General features: G+C 33.2%; 1 protein-coding gene across 2 annotated transcripts in view; it reads left to right on the top strand.

Moving 5' to 3' along the window:
• ATRNL1 (attractin like 1) overlaps window positions 1-19531 on the top strand; it is a 683154-nt gene that overhangs the window by 187247 nt on the left and 476376 nt on the right. For both annotated transcript variants that reach the window (XM_060286203.1, XM_060286202.1), the window contains exon 20: window positions 13638-13731. In XM_060286203.1, coding sequence (XP_060142186.1) covers window positions 13638-13731 — 94 coding nt within the window. The remainder of the gene's footprint in view (window positions 1-13637; window positions 13732-19531) is intronic.

Here is a 19531-nt window from a genome sequence, read left to right as displayed (position 1 = left end):
GGATTACCCTTGAATTCCATAATTACTGATTACTTACTATATGCAAAGTAGTGTGTTAGGACTTACTAAAATTTATATATGGTTGACTTGAACAGCACAGATTTGAACTGTGCAGGTCTACTTATACACGGACTTTTAAAATAGTAAATACTATAGTACCACACTATCCATGGTTTGTTGGATCTTGTGTATAGAAGATGCAGAAATGTGTATAGAAGAAACCTGGTATATGGAGGAACTGCATATATGGAGGGCCAACTATAAGTTATACAGGATTTTCTGTTGCACAGAGGGTTGGTGTCCCTAACCCCCTCCCTATTCAGGGGTCAACTGAACACTGTGTAGGTGCTGTAATAGTGTTATGTAGAAGTTGAACAATAGAATCAGGGACAAAGAGATTAATTTTAATGGGAGGACCTGGGTAGGCCCTTGAGAGTTGAGGCAATTTGCATGCTTCAATTTTCTGTAATTATTATTAGCTGCATGTTTTTCATTATAACTTGTTCTAAATGTAAGAAACTAAGCTATAATGTTATTAATCTTAAAAATATTTTAATATCTTTACATGTATTTGTTTTGTTTAATTACTCATAAAAAATGGACTATAAGAAAAAAGCTCCCCATATGAAGTATACAGACATTTAAAAAATTGCAGTCTTGGATGACTAATAGTTTTCTTCATCTGGGTCTTACCGTTTTTAGGTACTTTATTTTAAGATGTCTAATGGGTTTGGTTGGTGTTATGAATAAATTCTTTTCCTTTAACACTGCATTCATAACTGGTTTCAGTAAAATGTAATTTTGTATTTATTTATGACTTTTAGTTCATTTTATTATTCTTTTTCTAGGTTCTTAAATAGTATATAATTTTCTTTCTATATTTTTTACTTTTAATAGTGATAAAGAAACTCTTAGTTTTCAGGTTGAGGAAAAAAAGTTCTTTCAACATAGTAACAGTTTTGTTTTTACCTTTGTTTCTTATTAGCAAAACTTATGTTTTTCTTTTTGGCATATTATTAATATCTGTCCATAGCAGACTTTTACAGAAATATTTAAAACTTTAATAAACACACTGGGCTATGACACAGATATGCTCTGAGACTTGAGGGTGGTAAAGAAGATAAGTGAACTCTTCTTTCTTTCTACCAGGATGGGAGATTTTTTTCATTTTAAACCCTTCTTACATATTGCAGATTGTTCAGAGAAGCTGAAAGTTTATAACCAAATGAACTCGAGCATGTCTGAAAATAAATGTAAGAAGTTTAATTCTCTCAAAATGGAAGCATTGACCTGAATAATCTAAAAAGGCAGATAAATGAAAATCACTTGATATGGAAATCTTGTTTTTATTAATTACTTTGACACAACAAAGTTGAAAGTTTGTATTTTCTGAGTACACGTTATCATCCTGTGTGGCAGAGAAAAGCCAATCTGAGATTTTAAATATTTCAAAGAATGGCCGTTAAATGAATAATTATATAATTACATGTAGCTATTTAGTATATGATATAGTCATGAAGTTATACTTTGATCTAAAATTCTCTTCAGAATGACATTTTTATGTAAATTTAAGAAAACAGGAGAGCCTTTTAAAATCATATAGAACTGCCTGTTTCAACTGCATGATTAAACAAAGTCTTTATTGCATAGCTTCTGTAATATTTGTAGCTAGTTTCTCTTCTCTGTATACTAAGTTTTTGAAACTTTGTTTTCCTTATAGAAGTGTTCCTCTATGTCAAATTGCTCAGTAACCCTGTTTTCTTTATCTACTCCATCTTTTCAAACTCTTTTCATCCTTTTTGTTCTCAAAAAGGAAATGTTAAGGATAAGAAGAACTGCGTTTATGAAAACTGTTTGGCCCTGACATTGTCTGCTATTTTAGAATGACCTTTGATTGTGGGTTATTAGAAGATGCAGTTTACTACTCTTTTCTCTTAGATTCCTTTTGCGAGAGCCGTCTGTGGGTTGAGTCTCATGAAACTGCTAGAGATATTAGTCACTGAACTTTTAAGTGCTGGGGAACTTTGCCATGCATGGCTTACTTTGACACCTTTCTCAAGATCTCCTTTCCTACTTTTTATTTGCACAAAGTTCTACTTTCCACCTATCCTAACTTAAAATAAATTTTTACTTCGACTTTTGGCATTGGGTTAGTGGTTTTTAGGCTCCTAGACTCGATGTTATAGACTATCTCCATCTCTGATTTATCAGTTTTGACCATGAAGTGTGTCACTTGAATGTTTTCTTTTCATTAGTAAGTTCACTAGTATATCTCTTACGGAATTAAACAAAAAAGTATTCAATGGTTTTAGGTCTACAAGTACAGTACTTACCTATTTGGGGCAAGATAGAAACCATTATTTTATCTAAGTGTTCAATATTTCTCTTTAATTTCACTTGATGTGATGCTTATCATCATGTATGGCTTTAGGTTTTATGTTACAAGGATCTGGCACTATTGTTTTTTTTAATAAGTAAGGTAAGAAAATTTAATTTAAAAATAAAAATGGCTCTTACCCTAATCTACAAAGGTTGAGGAATTACTATTAGCTTCAAATGACAGGCCTAGGATGAAAAAAAGTAAGGGGTGAATTTAAAGTGGGGCGTACTTCTTGTATTCTAAAACATATAAAACATTTATTTAGTATGTTACGGAAAATTAGAGGTTAACTAAGAAACTCTAAGCATGTACTTACCTTGTCCTGATATGTAAAGGTTTTTACAAAACCAAAATCAAGCTAAATACCAATTTGCATACACACTTTTTCATATCTCAAAAACTACTTAGTGATGGTGGGGAAGTTAATTATATATTAGAAATGCCTAGAGCAGGTGTAAAAAAGCACCAGCATAAATATTCTCTTAAATATTTCATAAACATATCAAAATGCTCCTTAACATATTATTTAAGAAGAAATGCCTTTTCTTCAAATGTTCATTTTTATATATTAAGACATGAATGCAAGTATTTGCATTTCTCTTAATCATATATAATTTTTTATACCTTTTATCTTGCTTTTTCTTTAAAAGCCTATTTACTGATTTTATAATAATCACAGTCTATACTTGTAGGCTTTAACGCAAGTATATAAACATTTAATTGTATGTTTAGTGAATAGTGCAGCCTACTTTATTAAGCAATTTTAACTTATTTTTTGACTTCTTATTAAGCATTTCTATACAGGCCACTATTATTCAAATCAATGTTTATAAACCGAATTCAGTAACTTTATTATTTAAAAAATGTTCTCACTTCACCCGCATTTTGTTAATGGTAATACAATTCTTTTGGGGCTCAATTTTAATGGTACCTTTGATTCCTTTCTTTTCTTCAACCCTTGTATTCTGTCCCAAGCTGATTCTGACTCTGCACTGTCTCTGACATCTATCTCCGCCTTTATATTCCACTACCTTTATTAGTTTAGGCCCCCATGATTCCTCTTCTCTTCCACTACTGTTGGATGTTACAGATTACCTAAAATGGAATAGGTTCTTATTAAGTATTTGTTGAATTAATGAATGATTACCCTCTATATATGCAATCTCTCCATTTGTAATCCACCCTTATATCTCCTTTATCAGAAGATAAAGACATAGTTTTCTTCCCCAAAACATTCAGTGATTTTTATGACTATTTCCAAAATCTTTCATTGCCTCCAAAGTGTCTGTGAAATAAATTAAAACCTCCTTGACAAGACGTTCAAGGCCTTTTATGCTCTGACCCAGAGTGATTTTTCTGGTTTCATATCCTACCATGTTTCTCATATTCTACCACATCTTTACTTCTCTTTTTCTCTGTGTCCACATTTAGGTTAAGTTATTAACATTTTCCTTGTCAGCCAATCTCCAAGCATTATATTAAAAACATATATAACTAACATTTAATGGTATTTTATTTTATCTAAATAAAAAACCAGGAACAATAAAATAAAACATATTTTATTTAGATATTTTATCTAAATAAAATACCAGGAACATTGCTAAGAGCTTTGCCTAAAGTTTTTCATATTCTCCAAAGCATTTTGTCAAGTATATACTATTATGTCAGTTTTATAGAGGAGTAAACCAAAGACATAGGCCTAAAGAGTCATGTTAAAGGTTAAGCCAGCAAGTGATGGAACCAGGATTGAAATATGAACTACCAGACTCTTGTACTCCAAAGCAAGTATGTGCTTACATCTTTGAATCTCACATATAATCAGTGGTCAGCTCAAATCCATTTCGAAGCCGTAATATTGAACTACCATTGTCTAGTTGTGTCTACCTTTACCTTAGCTTAGCCCACTGTAGCAGTTTCTAAATAGATCAGCCTCACTTTCTTTTAGTTGATCCTTTATTCTTTCTTTTAGTTGATCCTTTATCTAGGACATTCACAATATTGTATTCCTTTTCACCTCATATCAAACCACTCCTTCATATAAACCCAACTCTTTACACATTTTTCCTATTTTTGCTTCCCTGGACACTACTGTGCCTCTGGACTCCATTACTCATTTTTCATATCTCAACTCCGGAAATTTCAGCCTGAAAACTTGTAATGTCCCTCCTAACTTCAGGCAGTGTTGGTACCTCCATGGTGATAGCCATCAGTGTTTTTGTAAGTCATTGTTCACTTATCTTTCTAAGTAGGATGTGAACTTCTTGATGAGGAAAGTTTTGTCTTAGTTGGTTTTTTTTAAAAATCATTTTTACATTATCTTTGTGACGCTATTACATAGGTAGTAGTACTGTGCTTGGTATATAGTTAGCCCATTGCTATATTAATATTACTAAGAAAACGTAATATTTGTGTCATATGTTTTACTCATTTTCATATGATCTAAGAGAAAATGTAATTCAGACTTTCTAGCTAGGTGGGTTTCACGTTTCAACCAATATTTTCACTTTAGAGCAAGAGGTAAAAAGTAGCTTACTATTTTTCTCAGGTTGATTTTTCTTTCTTTTATTTTTCAGTAATAAAGGCAGAAGTGAAGCAATATTGGTTCCAAAGTCTATATTTTATTTTGTTCTAAATGAGGATTAGTTTTAGTTTACCAATGGTGTTTCATTCTGTACTCATAACTTATTGAGCAATAATCCAATATTTTGTACATAAATTTTTCATTAAATACTAATGAGAAGTTATATGAAGTTTAGATAAGGAAGAAAAATGAAATTTATATAATTCCTTTCAGTTTCTAGTTTTTCTAGAGAAGATAAATAGATTATTGGTGTCTGACTTCTCAAAGCGTGCCATCTACATTTCACTTCACTCTATTAATTTTGGGGTCATTTTAACAGAATGTGTTATCCTATAAATGTTTTTAACTAACTTCAAAATATCTATTTCAGTATACCATATAATTTGTATTTTAAATGATTTTAAGGTATATTTTGTTTATTTTTCTATCTGCAGCAGCTAATTCTTTCAAGTTTAAAGTTGTATTGTACTTATGTGAATCCCATTGTTGGTAACTGTAGGCATTTGGGTAATTATTCACGTAGGATGATTGGTTTTTCTTGAAAAGATAGAGACTAATGTTTTCTTGAGAAATGGAATCATTATTTTACATATTGTTAACAACATCCCTTCTACTCAGAAGTATAGAAACTAAACCCTTAATAACATATGGGAAAAACAAAGAACTCTTCAAATAAAGTTGTTAACATAATGTTATTATTGACCTACAAGTAAAAGACATAAAAGTACATTTTATTATCTATTTTTAAAGTGTAGAAATGTTTAATCTTTTCAAAATTGAAAAGGTCTGTTAATTTTGGGGGGACATAATTTCACACAGAAAAGTTGTAAGGATATTCAATAAGTTCCCTCAGATTTCTTCTTTCTCTCCCTGTCTCTCAATTAAACATTGCAGACTTGATATCCCTCTATTCCTTAAAAATTTTAGGGTTTATTTTTTAAAAGTTGGGAATTCTCTTAACTACATTACAATTATAGATATTAGGAAATAAACATTGATGCATACTGTTATTAAACATAGACCTTACCAATTGTCCCAACATTGTTCTTTAGAGCAAAAGAAAATTCAAGATTACTAGTTGCATTGATTTGTGTGTCTCTTCAGACTTTAATCTGGAACATTTCTTGAGTCTTTCTTTTTATGTAATGACATTGACATTTTTTAGGAATACAGGTATTCCCCGCTTTTCAGATGTTCATAAACATTTGGTTAAAGTGGTGTCTGCCAGATTTCTTCACTATAAAGTCACTATTTTATCCTTTAATGAAAAAATATCTTGTAGGAGATACTATGAGACTATGTGAATATCATGTTACTTCTCAAACTTTTACTCACTAGTTTTGTGATTTTTACCAAACAGAGATTTTCTGATTCCATCATTCTTTCTACAATAATTAGTTAGCTTTCTTCTACAATGAAAAGCTTTGTCTTCTCTAGTTTGTCTGTCTGTGAATCTTATCTGTGTATTCATCTGTGCATCTATGTATTTATCTATGTATCTATGCATCTGTCTATGTTTCTATCTATCTATTTATCTATCTATCATTCTTTGAGCATTTCCTTATGTTTTGGCACTCATCTTGAACCTTTCCTGCCCTAACTGGAAGCTGGCATTTCTCAAGCATCCCTGGTTCCTTTACTGGGCTCTTTGCTACAGGGCCATCAGTGTTTATGAATCATCCTAGCAGACAGAACTGGAAAATAGGTGTATGTATACATAACAGACACTAATAAATTCTCATACATAAGTATAAACACATCAGTGCCCATTTCTATATCTACCTGTAATCTATAGTAAAATCCATGAGTTCACACTAATACCTCTCATTTCCTGTCCCTTACTACAGGGTTCATTCTATCCTTCCTCCTTTCCAAATTTTTAATTTCCTTCTCTGACAGCAAATAATCTAACTTTAGTTATTGACAATAAATACATTTTTATTTATATCAATAAAAATATATTTATTTTTGTATACTAAAGTTTCATATGTATTCAGTTCTATTTGTAGATCTTCTATGCTACTCCACTGATCTGTTTGCCTATTGATGTGCCAGTATCACAGTGTTTTAATTTTAGAGGGCTTATAAATGTTTGAATGTCTATTAGAACTAGTCCCCCACCCCTTTTTTTTTTTACATCTTTATTGGAGTATAATTGCTTTACAGGGGTGTGTTAGTTTCTGCTTTATAACAAAGTGAATACATATACATATGTTCCCATATCTCTTCCCTCTTGCATCTCCCTCCCTCCCACCCTCCCTATCCCACCCCTCTAGATGGTCACAAAGCACCGAGTTGATCTCCCTGTGCCATGCGGCTGCTTCCCACTAGCTATCTATTTTACGTTTGGTAGTGTATATATGTCCATGACACTCTCCCTTTGTCACAGCTTACCCTTCCCCCTCCCCGTGTCCTCAAGTCCATTCTCTAGTAGGTCTGTGTCTTTATTCCTGTCTTACCCGTAGGTTCTTCATGACATTTTTTTTTCTTAGATTCCATATATATGTGTTAGTATATGGTATTTGTCTTTCTCTTTCTGAGTTACTTCACTCTGTATGACAGACTCTAGGTCCATCCACCTCACTACAAATAACTCAATTTAGTTTCTTTTTATGGCTGAATAATATTCCATTGTATATATGTGCCACATCTTCTTTATCCATTCATCCGATGATGGACACTTAGGTTGTTTCCATGTCCTGGCTATTGTAAATAGAGCTGCAATGAACATTTTGGTACATGACTCTTTTTGAATTATGGTTTTCTCAGGGTATATGCCCAGTAGTGGGATTGCTGGGTCATATGGTAGTTCTGTTTGTAGTTTTTTAAGGAACCTCCATACTATTCTCCATAGTGGCTGTACCAATTCACATTCCCACCAGCAGTGCAAGAGTGTTCCCTTTTCTCCACACCCTCTCCAGCATTTATTGTTTGTAGATTTTTTGATGATGGCCATTCTGACCGGTGTGAGATGATATCTCATTGTAGTTTTGATTTGCATTTCTCTAATGATTAATGATGTTGAGCATTCTTTCATGTGTTTGTTGGCAGTCTGTATATCTTCTTTGGAGAAATGTCTGTTTAGGTCTTCTGCCCATTTTTGGATTGGGTTGTTTGTTTTTTTGTTATTGAGCTGCATGAGCTGCTTGTAAATTTTGGAGATTAATCCTTTGTCAGTTGCTTCATTTGCAAATATTTTCTTCCATTCTGAGGGTTGTCTTTTGGTCTTCTTTGTGGTTTCCTTTGCTGTGAAAAAGCTTTGAAGTTTCATTAGGTCTCATTTGTTTATTTTTATTTCCATTTCTCTAGGAGGACCCACCCCCTTTTTTTTTTTTAGCTTTTCTTTTTGAGTGTTTTCCTGACTATTCCTGAATGCCTATTTTTCTATGTGATTATTATTATCAATTTATTAAGTTCCATTAAAAAATGTTAGTATTTTTGTTGAGGTTGTGTTAGATTTATAAACTAATTCAAATAGAACTGACATCTTTATGATATTGGGTTTTTTTTTCAAGAACAATGTGTGTCTTTCCATTTTGTCACAACTACTTTTATGCCTCCCATGGGTTTTGCATATTTTTTGTTAAAATTTATTCCTCAGTATTTTATCTTATTCATTACAATTATAAATAAGATTTTATATCCTTTACCTGGTTATTGTTAAAGGGCTATTGATTTCTGCATATTAATTTGTTAAATTTATTACCTTACTGAATTGCTTATTGTTTTAATTTGTTTTAACACTGATTCTCTAGGGTTTCCAGATACTATCATATCATTTACAAATAGAGATAGTGTCACTTTTTTTCTAGTCCTTACACATCAATTAACTTTTCATGTATAATTACATTGGTTAATATCTCTAATACAATTTTAAGAGTAATAGATCTATTGGGGAATCTTGCTTTATCCTGATCTTAGTGGAAGAAAAGCTTCCAGTGTTTTCTTATTAAGCAAGATGCTGGCTATTATATATATATGTGTATCTATAGATATATATAGATATATATAAAGAATATATATACACACACATATACATATGTTTGTGTGTGTGTGTGTGTGTGTATATTTATGCTAAGAAAGTATCCTTGAATTACTATTTTATTGAATGTTTTACCAGGAATGGGTATTGACTTTTGTCAAAGACTTTTTAACATCTGTGTAGATAATCATATTTTTTTATTTTTAGATTCGATAATATGGTATATTAATGAATTTCTTAATAATGAATCAACCTTGCAATCTTAGTACTTATATTAAATGGTGTATTTACTGAATATGTTATTATCATTGATATTTTCAGGTTAGTTTCAGCTTTCAAACTGTTAAAAAAGTACATTATATATTTGAAATTAAAAACCATATATGGTCAAGAATGTTACATGTTATCTATATGTGCCATCCACACATATATATCGTCTATCAAGAAGTTGAAAGAATCTCAGGATATAACTCTTTACTACTTACTAGATGTATAAATGTGGACTTTTTTTTTTCATTTCTTTGAGGCTATTCTATCAAATGAGTATAATACATATGGTGTAAAGATTGAATAGGTAATGTGTGTGAAAGTACTTTGGAAATAGTGCAGTCATATATGGTTGAAAAATATTGTTCTTATCATTAACCTACTTCATGTTTTATATTTTTAACATAATGAATACTCAACGACTTTTTTCAGATGATTTGATTCATTGATTAATAACTATTCAAAACAACCTTTAAAAACAATCTCATTGAAAACATTGCAGATTTAAAAAGAGATGCAATAAAAATTCAATAAATTGGAATTTAAGAATTTGAACTTAAGGCAAGTAGTAATTTTTGGTGGCAGAACTGAATGTGGGAAAAAATGCCTGGTATTTCATTGGTATTGAGGTTTGGCTTGTGAATAGATTCTAATATGTGTCATTCTTGCCTCATCTGTAGCCCAGGGTATTAATATTTTGCCCTACTTTTTTAGATGTATGAAAACTTCAGATTAAAGAAATAAGTAAAATTTAAAGGGTTTAAAAACTTTAATGGTAGTCATTAGGCGTGTTCAAGAAATTTATCTTGCTAGAGTTAGAAAATGAAATATGACTAAAGTTATTCTTTATCAAAGCTAAACACAAGGTATTAAAAATACAATTCCAGAAGAGTTGGGTTGAAATTTATTTTGGTCAAATATTTTCAGTGCTTATGCTTAACCCTCTTCTATCAAAAAAGAAAAAACCAAAACCTTGTTTGTTTTAAATGAGATTTGTGTTTTGAACATTCAGTCAGAATGAAGAACTGACAGGTTATGTGTTTCCAGGCTTTGTGGTTATAGGTCAGGGGTTGGCAATTTTTTTTTTCTCTAAAGCATCAGGTAGTGAATATTTTATTTTTTGTGATCCAGGTACAGGTATGGTTGCTGCTTTGCAGCTGCCTCCTCTTGTTCCTCCTCCTTTTCCTCCAGCTTCACCTCCTTCTTCTTCTCCACAATCCTTTGAAAATGTAGAAACCATTCTCAGCTTATGGGCCATAAAAAATAGGAAGTGAGGACTTGCCCTCACGGATATAGTTTACTGACCCTTAAAACAGATGGTTAGAGTTTCTCCTCATTTTTCAATATGTTAGACAGCTTTGAAATATAAAATATGAATCTTAATAGCCCTCTTGGCACTTTATGACTTTCCAACCTGTAACTTAAATCCTTAAAACAGTACCATTTACTTGGCAGTTCCAGTCCTTAAGTTCTAGATTCTTGTTCACCATCATATTCTCAGACTAGTTCTAGAGCAGTGCCTTTCACCCGACAACGTTCAACAAATAGTGGAACAAGGACTGAATAACTGAGTTTCACTGTGCTTTATTTATTGGAGAAAGAATCATTTCTTAATTTCTCATTTACTCTTTATTTAGGCAAATATGGGTGCCCAATATCCTAAGTAAACAAAATAATCTCTGTAAGTCAAATGACATATTTTAAATTATGAGACTTGTCATCTACCCAGGAGAAAACAAAATCATACTCTCAGCAACAGATTAATACATGGCAATAGTTGTAATTTTTGAGTTTTTAGTGAGAAAAACCAGATTGCTAAGATATTATTGGTATCAACATTTCATGTTTATTTATATCAAAGGGAAACAGCTATGTCTGTTTTCCCTTTTCATAAACCACACATGATGGCTATTTGGGCTTAGAGCTGTAAATAAAAATATAAGTTTGAAGAATTAATTTTAAGTCATGTGGCTATTTGAACATTTGTCTTTGCCAGAATTCTTACTATATTTGAAACCTAATATAATATATCTACTAAATATCAAGTATAATTACGCTAGAAGTATATAAAGGAAATTAAGTGGACATGATCTCCTAACTCCCAGAAGCTGTTGTATTTGTGTGTGACAAATAGCAATGACATAGCAATTAAAGGACCGAGGCACATAAACTGACTTCGAAATAAGTACTGCCAATGACTATTTTTTGATTTCCTTTTCTAAAGTATATTCTTTATATACAATTTATTTGAATAACTCTTATAGCATCTTTTTTTCTATCCTTATTGTTTAGTTTTAGTTACAAGTTGATATTGCAAATTTATATTATAGGGAAACAGAAATACCATGTGACCTCAAAATGTTCCTGTAATGTATAGCTAGGCTATAAAATCATCATCATATAAAATTTACCAAACAAAGGGCCACAGTATGATGATTTTATAGGTGCTTATTCAGCATAAAAAGATAACCTCAAACGCTGACAACAACAGAATGATTTCAGTACCGTCATGAAGTATAAATTTTAAACAATTGAATTTAAAATACATTTGTGCCGTTTTAGCCTGAAGTGTAGCACCAGAAGGGAATTCTCTCAAAATGAGTTTTCACTAAAAGGTATTTTTTAACACAATATTTTTTTCTGTCTCAGAAATTATTAAAGCTACTATACATTGATAATTCTTCAAAGAAATGCCGCAAGTGTGACTGTTATCTAGTTCTGCCATAAAGGGTAAATAAAAAGTTTACCCAAGTTTTAAAATATTAATGTGCATCATTTGTTTTTTAGTGAAGTTCTGAATACAAGATAGTATTAATGTGAAATGGCAAGTTAATATTAAAAGATACCATGGTATATGCATTCACTATTTATGAAGTTACATGTTATCAGTATATCTGAGTCCCTTTTTTGCTCATGATAATTTCCTTTATTCCTTGCACTTCTGCATCTTGTCATTCATTTCTAAAATTCTCACATGTTGTGTTTCCATAGTTAATTCTACAAACTTAAAGGAAGATTATACTGATCTATTTAAATAGTCTTTATGAAAGAAAACCCACACTTTTATGTAGAAGTCTCTTTTAGCAAAGAAAGCCTGGCTTCTTAAATAATCTACCTAATACCAAAATTTATTTTTTATGTGTGTGTAGGGTTGTATATATTTACTTTATATTAATTATGTGTTTTTTCAAAGCAAATAATCATAAACAATTAATAAGCTTAGTGTTCTAAAATATTTTGATCAAAATCAGTGACTCATTATCTTATTTTTAAATGTGTATGAAAATCAGGAATGAAATCATTATTTCATTTTTATCAATAGAATGGTTTAACTAGCTGGTGGTGTGCAGGAACACAGTAGTTCTCATTAAAGGTTTTTGAAAGGGCTGATGACATGATCAGCCTTATCTCTTGAGAATATGTCTCAGGATTGGAGAATAAGTTGTAGCCATACGGAAGGCAGAAAGATCAGTTATGTAATGTATTGGTGTCAGTAAGAGAGCATGAGTGACAGGACTTGAATGATGTGTTATCATAGTGGAAAGGAGGAGGTCAGATACAAGAAAGATCCTGCATGTAGAAACTAAACCTGCCAGCTGATTGGATGTTGGGCACAATAAAGTGTGAGATTGGTGTCCTGAATAATTGGAACGCTGATCTTTAACAAAGGAATGCAAAGTAAGAAAATGAAATGAGTTCAGTATGAACCAAATTGACTATATGTAACTGTTATGCTATGGAATGTTTCAGGTAGTATTCTGGAATACTAAAACTGAGAATGATCTCAGAAAAGGATGATATTTGGGCAAATAAACAGATATGCTTTTTTATACAATATGTAAAATTATATTTTTTTATTGTTGGCAGTGGTAAAAGTAGTGGAAGTAATAGTTGCATTTATTAAGTGTTTGATATGTGCTAGGAATTTAAAATACATTATCTCATTTAATTCTCACTAAGTCCTGAGAGCTCCTTTTTCCTTTTGAAGACGAAGAAACTAAGACTAGTGAGGTTACATAAATTGCCCAAGGTCACATAGCTAGTGATTATAGATGTACATTTTGAAGCTAGATGTACATTTTGAAGCTGAGCTGTTTGACTCCAAAGATCTTATGCTCTTTGAAACTCATTTCATTAAGTAGATGTACCAAATTAGAAATGGAAAAAAGTCCAAAGAAGGATGAGATAAATACTTGGATCCACACTAGACTTCAGGATACCCCAAAGACTTTGAAGAGTTTCACAAAATTTTTAAATAAGTGAATTTACTTCCCCTTAATTAAAAATAACTTGTATGCTAACCCTAGTTTTTGGATGGCAAGAGGATAATCGATGGTTTACAAATAAGATAATACAACCTTCCCTGAAATGTGATGCACATGTTTGTGATGGGGAATATTCAATATCATTTTGGTTTTGACTTACAGCTTGTACATGCAGTGGACATGCAAATATTTGTCATATGCACACAGGAAAATGTTTCTGCACAACTAAAGGAATAAAAGGTGATCAATGCCAATTGTAAGTAAACATTACTTTCTAGAACTTTCATGGGTTGAATTTATGCTGTAGAACTAATTGTTACAGGTTTTCCATTTTAAGTTTAGTGTTGTGTTAGTTGAGCAACCAGTATTATTGTAAGCTATGTTTACTTGCATTTTATCAATTTTCATAAAAAATTAAGCCTTTAAAATGACAATTTTGTGGAGCCTTCAAAACAGAGCCCAAAGAATATTTGTCTTTTGTATCTCTCCGATAAAAAGAAACATTCTTATTTTTTCTGGAAAAATATATATCAAACCTCCATTGCTGTCTTTATAATTTTTCTTTATATCTTGTTAAATAACTGAAATCCAATGTTTCTATGCATTTCCTTCTTTTGAATCTTTTATTATTAATTCTGATCATTATAGTCTTTTAGGCCTTGCAAGTGGCTTTTTATACTTATCTTCTTTTTCTCGGTTATTTCATTAGACATGAACCCACTCTTGTTGTTATTCTGCTTTCAGTAGTTTTATGAGTGGTTTTTGTCTTTTTATAATTTAGTTGTTATTCTCACCTACCTCAAAAAGGAGTAACTTTAAAAAGTAGTTGTTTCATGTTACTTAAATTTTTTTTCTTATTCATATTCTTCATATATTAAAATCATTTTTATAGTTTTGAGTTGTATATATGCACTTACATTTATATTAGGTATAATATGCTGTATGACATAAACCATAAATTCCAATTATAATAATAATATAATTATTTAAAAAATTAATAAAAGATTCTCCAAAACTATATGTAAAAATTTATATCCAAAGAGGTACGTTAGCCATGGAAAATGATCTTTTTGTTTGTTTTTATTTAGAACAATACATTATTTACAATAGAATTATCCTAAACATTTCAAGTTAGATGGTTACATCTTTGACTAGTCACTGAGGTATCATAGGTTTTCAAGAGAAGGTGAGCAGAACCAGTTTTTATTCCTTCTCCATAGTCTCTAAACTTAAAAATGAGGTCAAAGCATAAGATCTTAGGGAAATTCCTATTAAGGAAGGCTATTTTGTTCTCAGTACCAATGAGATTAAATCAGAGTCCTATGCTTTAAGTCAGAGAGATGCCTCCAGTGTTTTGCAGTGCTACATACTGGTTGTCATAAGTAATGCCAACTTCTTGGGTGTGTGACATGTGCATTTACACAGGGCCTCATGCTTAGAAGGGCATCATGCCTGATTGAATGTTCTTCTGTCGCCATATTAAAATTCTTAATACATTTTTAACGAGAGCCCTTCATTTTCATTTTGTACTGTTCCTTGCATCTCTCTTCCCCCAATGAATTGTGTAGTAGCTCTTGGTCTTAAGCAACAAATACTTTATTTTTGTTGTGAGATTCCATCATCATTATAAACACTGGCAATTTAAATTTGTACTTTACTTTTGCACAAATGGTATAGCCATCCATAATAATTATCTGTTATGTGATGCAGTACGTTAGAAACATTTTTGTTTCCAGGTAAGAGAGACAGTATTTTAATTCACTGAACTCATGGGCTTCTAAGCTTATATATACAGAGTTACAGGGTTTGGCATATGTATGAAATATTAGAAAAATAAATTATATAGTTCTGAATGGTGAAATTACATTTTGCCCTAGTTATTATAAACGGGAAATTTTTTATAAGCAGAGGAAAACTTGGAATACTAATTTGTAGAGGGTATTTTGTGGACAGTTTTTGTAGATAGCATTACATTTATTACTTTTTTGTTTTACTTATTTATTTATATAAGATTTATATTATATAATAATATATATCATATATTATTTGTATACAAATATAAAATATATTTATAAAATAGAAATATATCTATATTATTTATATATTTATATTAAATATATATATGTATAAATATTTATTTATTAATTTAATTTATTTATTTGAGTGTAGGGCAGTGATGACAATAGGGTCCTCATACTTAAAGCAATAATTTCCTGCAGTGTGCTTATACTGGAAAAAATGCTCTCTTTAAGAAGCAAAGCTAGTCACTCAAGTCAGTAAACAATTATTAAATGAGTGGTTGCTACTCTTAATGAAGATGACTAACACATGGTTTTTACTTAAAGCTTTCAGGCTAGCAGTGGAGACACTAGCCAAAATATACTATATTAATTTATTATTGATACATTGGTGATTTGAGATGCTTATGAATGAACTCTTTCCTCTTGCCAGGATAATTTCTGTTTGGCTTTAAGTATGTAGTCAGACATCACATCTCATTTGTGTATTTTTCATAACCTCTCCAAATTGAAATTGGTTCTCTTCCTATTTACTAATTTTTTCCTTGCATTATCTATGTACTTGCCTGTATCCTTTATTAAGTGAACCTCTTTAGGGACCATTGCATCAGTACTACAATGTAAGTGTTCAATAAATTTATTTAATGGAATAGAATGAAGAAAGTAGTGAAGGAGTACTGAAAGGGAATGATTGATTTATCATGGAAGAATAAGGAAAGTGTGAGCAAAGCATATTTGAGATGGAACTTGAAGGAAGAGTTAAAATTTTCTGGGTATAGAATGTAGTAAACAGAAAGGGATAGCACATCAGTAAAGCAAACAAGTAAAAATGAACGATAGCATTTCCAGTTTTTGCTCAAGATGTAGAGAGCTGGAAAAAGCATTGTTCCCACCTTTACAATGAAAGAAAGAAAAGCTGGGCAAACTGCAAATTCATGCGTTTTCTTGAAAGTGTTGGAGAACTGAGATTACAGGGTAACCAAATGACCGAGACTCTAAAGAGAAACAAGAGCTTTCAGGGAGAAATGAAACAGGAACACTGGCTAACCTGGAGTGAAGCCAGCGGGAAGCTTAAAAGCAGAATCCAGCTGAGATGGCTGATAAATCGGTGCTCAAGTGCTCATCGTCAATAGTGTGAAGGCCCTGGGGCCGAGGAATTGGTGGGTCCACACATGAACCGCACCAGTTGTTCATGGAAAAAATTGGAGATAATTTCTTGTGGTGTATGCTGGGGGAAGGGAATAGCAGACACAGTGGGCAGGGCTTCAGTATGGGGTCAAAATATTCATTTAAAGGGACACCAAATTATTAATCTTGCCAAGGTAAAGTTCTCATTCTGGCCCTGGCCTAAACACAGTTGGAACTCAAAAATGGTAAGTTAAAAATTAATTTAATGGAAAAGTAAACTATAATATAAAAATAAATATGAAATGAGTGAAGTGGTATTCTCTAGGAAAATTGTTTACTTTTGAGGAGCAACATGCAGACTTTCAAGAAAACACACATATTATTTTTGTAAAATTTCTCAATTTACAATGTGAAGGTGACCCATATTTGCATTATGTAAAATATAATGTCTGTCATTTTCAATGTACGTGTAATGAAGGTCAGTAGTAGTTAATTGTTTCTTCCTTCAGCCTTCTAACAACCCTACTGATAGAAACTAATGTTCCTCAGTGGGAAATAAAGGGGAAATTAGATAAAAATAGGTGAAAGAAGTTTTGATAAAATGTTGTGGCAGATACTTACGATACATCTTGCCAACTCTCATGGCTTTTAGGGTTTCATCAAGGCTGCAGTGGACAGTTTCCTGTACTTTCCAATATTCCACATAAAGAATGAGAATCGGGCTTCCCTGGTGGTACAGTGGTTGAGAGTCTGCCTGCCAATGCAGGGGACACGGGTTCGTGCCCTGATCCGGGAAGATCCCACATGCTGCAGAGCGGCTGGGCCCGTGAGCCATGGCCGCTGAGCCAGCGCGTCTGGAGCCTGTGCCCCGCAACGGGAGAGGCCACAACAGTGAGAGGCCCGCATACCGCAAAAAAAAAAAAAAAAAAAAAGAATGAGAATCTTTGTTTCTCTTTTAGTTCCAAAGCTACTCATTTCTGCCCAGGTGCAACCAGGACGTGTAAAGCAGTTGATGCCAGTATGGGTAATCCTTGGCCAACGAGGAATGGGAGTTTGTCCTCCATTTACCACATTGTCACCAATGCTTCCTGAGATAACTCTCCTTGGCAAGTACCCACATCCAAGTCCTTATTTCAGCATCTGCTATTGAGGTTATTCTGACTTAACTGGTCGCTACTGGAAGCAATTCTAGATAATAGGCCCTCAGCATAGGATTTTATAATTGGATGACTTATCAAATGGCAATAAGCACTACAATGCTAATGGTGAGTGGGGTAGTGATTATCCTGGTGTGCTATAATAATTATTGAGAATATTAACTGTGTTTGATAGGATAAAGTATAGGTTGAGGGAGAAGTACTAGTTTATGTAGCAACTTTAGCACTTGAAAGTCATGGGGCGATGGTAATTATGCTTACAAACTTGGCTAGCCTTTGTTAATTGCCATGAAGGCTTAAAGAAGGAGGCTTCTGGGCTTCCCTGGTGGCGCAGTGGTTGAGAGTCCGCCTGCCGATGCAGGGGACACAGGTTCGTGCTCCAGTCCGGGAAGATCCCACATGCCGCGGAGTGGCTAGGCCCGTGAGCCATGGCCGCTGAGCCTGCGCGTCCGGAGCCTGTGCTCCGCAACGGGAGAGGCCACAACGGTGAGAGGCCCGCGTACCGCAAAAAAAAAAAAAAAGAAAAGAAGGAGGCTTCCATCCATTCAAGGCATAATGTGAACATCAGAGGCCCTCATAACAGCATTTAAAGACCCTCATCCTCTATAGCCAGAGAGCAGAGTATCTTGAAAATTATGCCCAGGATTTAATCATAAGGTTGGCAGACTGCAGATGAAATTGAAGGCTCAGTCATGACAATTTACGCATGCCAGAGTCGTTGCCTGATAACAAGGAGTAAGACTTTGAGGCCTACAGTGGGGACACTTATGAGTATGACCTTAGAACCCTGAATCCTAGATTCTCTTGAACACTCCTGACAGAAGTAGCCCTCTGTCATTTGCTAGAGTAGAATAGCTTCCTTTTCTCTGGACACAGTGCAAAGATTTCACCTGAGGGTTATGCTTCCTAAAAAGATGTCCTCCTCCAGAGTGTCCCCTGCCTCTACTTATTGTCTTCAGATCAGTAAGAAGCATCAGGTCTCAGTGTAGCATGAATGGGAAAACACAGTCTCTGCTATAGGAAGAGATAGCTTATTCACTCAGAAAGTTGCAGAGCCTGGCAAGTATGCAGAGGCAGGAATCAGGAGCGCACAGTGAGGGTGTTGGACCTGGGGACATGGGATATAAGACTGGAGAAGGGAGACTATACTGATACGGCGTCACTCTTCTATATTTCAGGATTTCATATCTTAGTGAGTTTATGTGGAGTTGCTAATGGCTTTTTAAAGTGTGGACGTGATGCTTGCCTCTAGTTAGTGAGGTGGGAGTTGCTGGAACTGTCTTGGGAAATTTTGAGCACTGGGGTCAGAAACTCAGGAAGTTGGATGTATTGGAATGCATGTATTACATAATATCAGACTGCCCATTAACTGACTATATTTTCTTGGAGGTCTTCCAGAACACTTCCTTCACTAGGACCATAAGGAGTACAGCAGTAAGGGGAGCCCTGGAATCTGTGGAACTCAGTGGTGGCTGTTCTCTGTAGGTCCTGATAGACAGTAAAAATGATTCCAGTCAGCTGGGCTCTCTAGTGACAATGTGTATGTTGGGATTCCAGAACAGTAGAAGCCAGGTGGTGACATTTAACTCTTAAATATAGATGTAATTACCTTAATAGTCAGCAAGACCAGATGACCATCAGGGGGTATTGGTCAGCAGGGATATGTGGAAATGCCTAAGTGAGTTCTGAGGGATGAGCTAAATTGGCAGCCAACTAGATTATTGTTGGACTTGTATCACCAGAAAAAATCATG

This window comes from Globicephala melas, chromosome 16 (assembly GCF_963455315.2).
Source record: "Globicephala melas chromosome 16, mGloMel1.2, whole genome shotgun sequence".
Taxonomy (NCBI): Eukaryota; Metazoa; Chordata; class Mammalia; order Artiodactyla; family Delphinidae; genus Globicephala; species Globicephala melas.
This window is presented reverse-complemented; position numbering and strand designations above follow the sequence as displayed.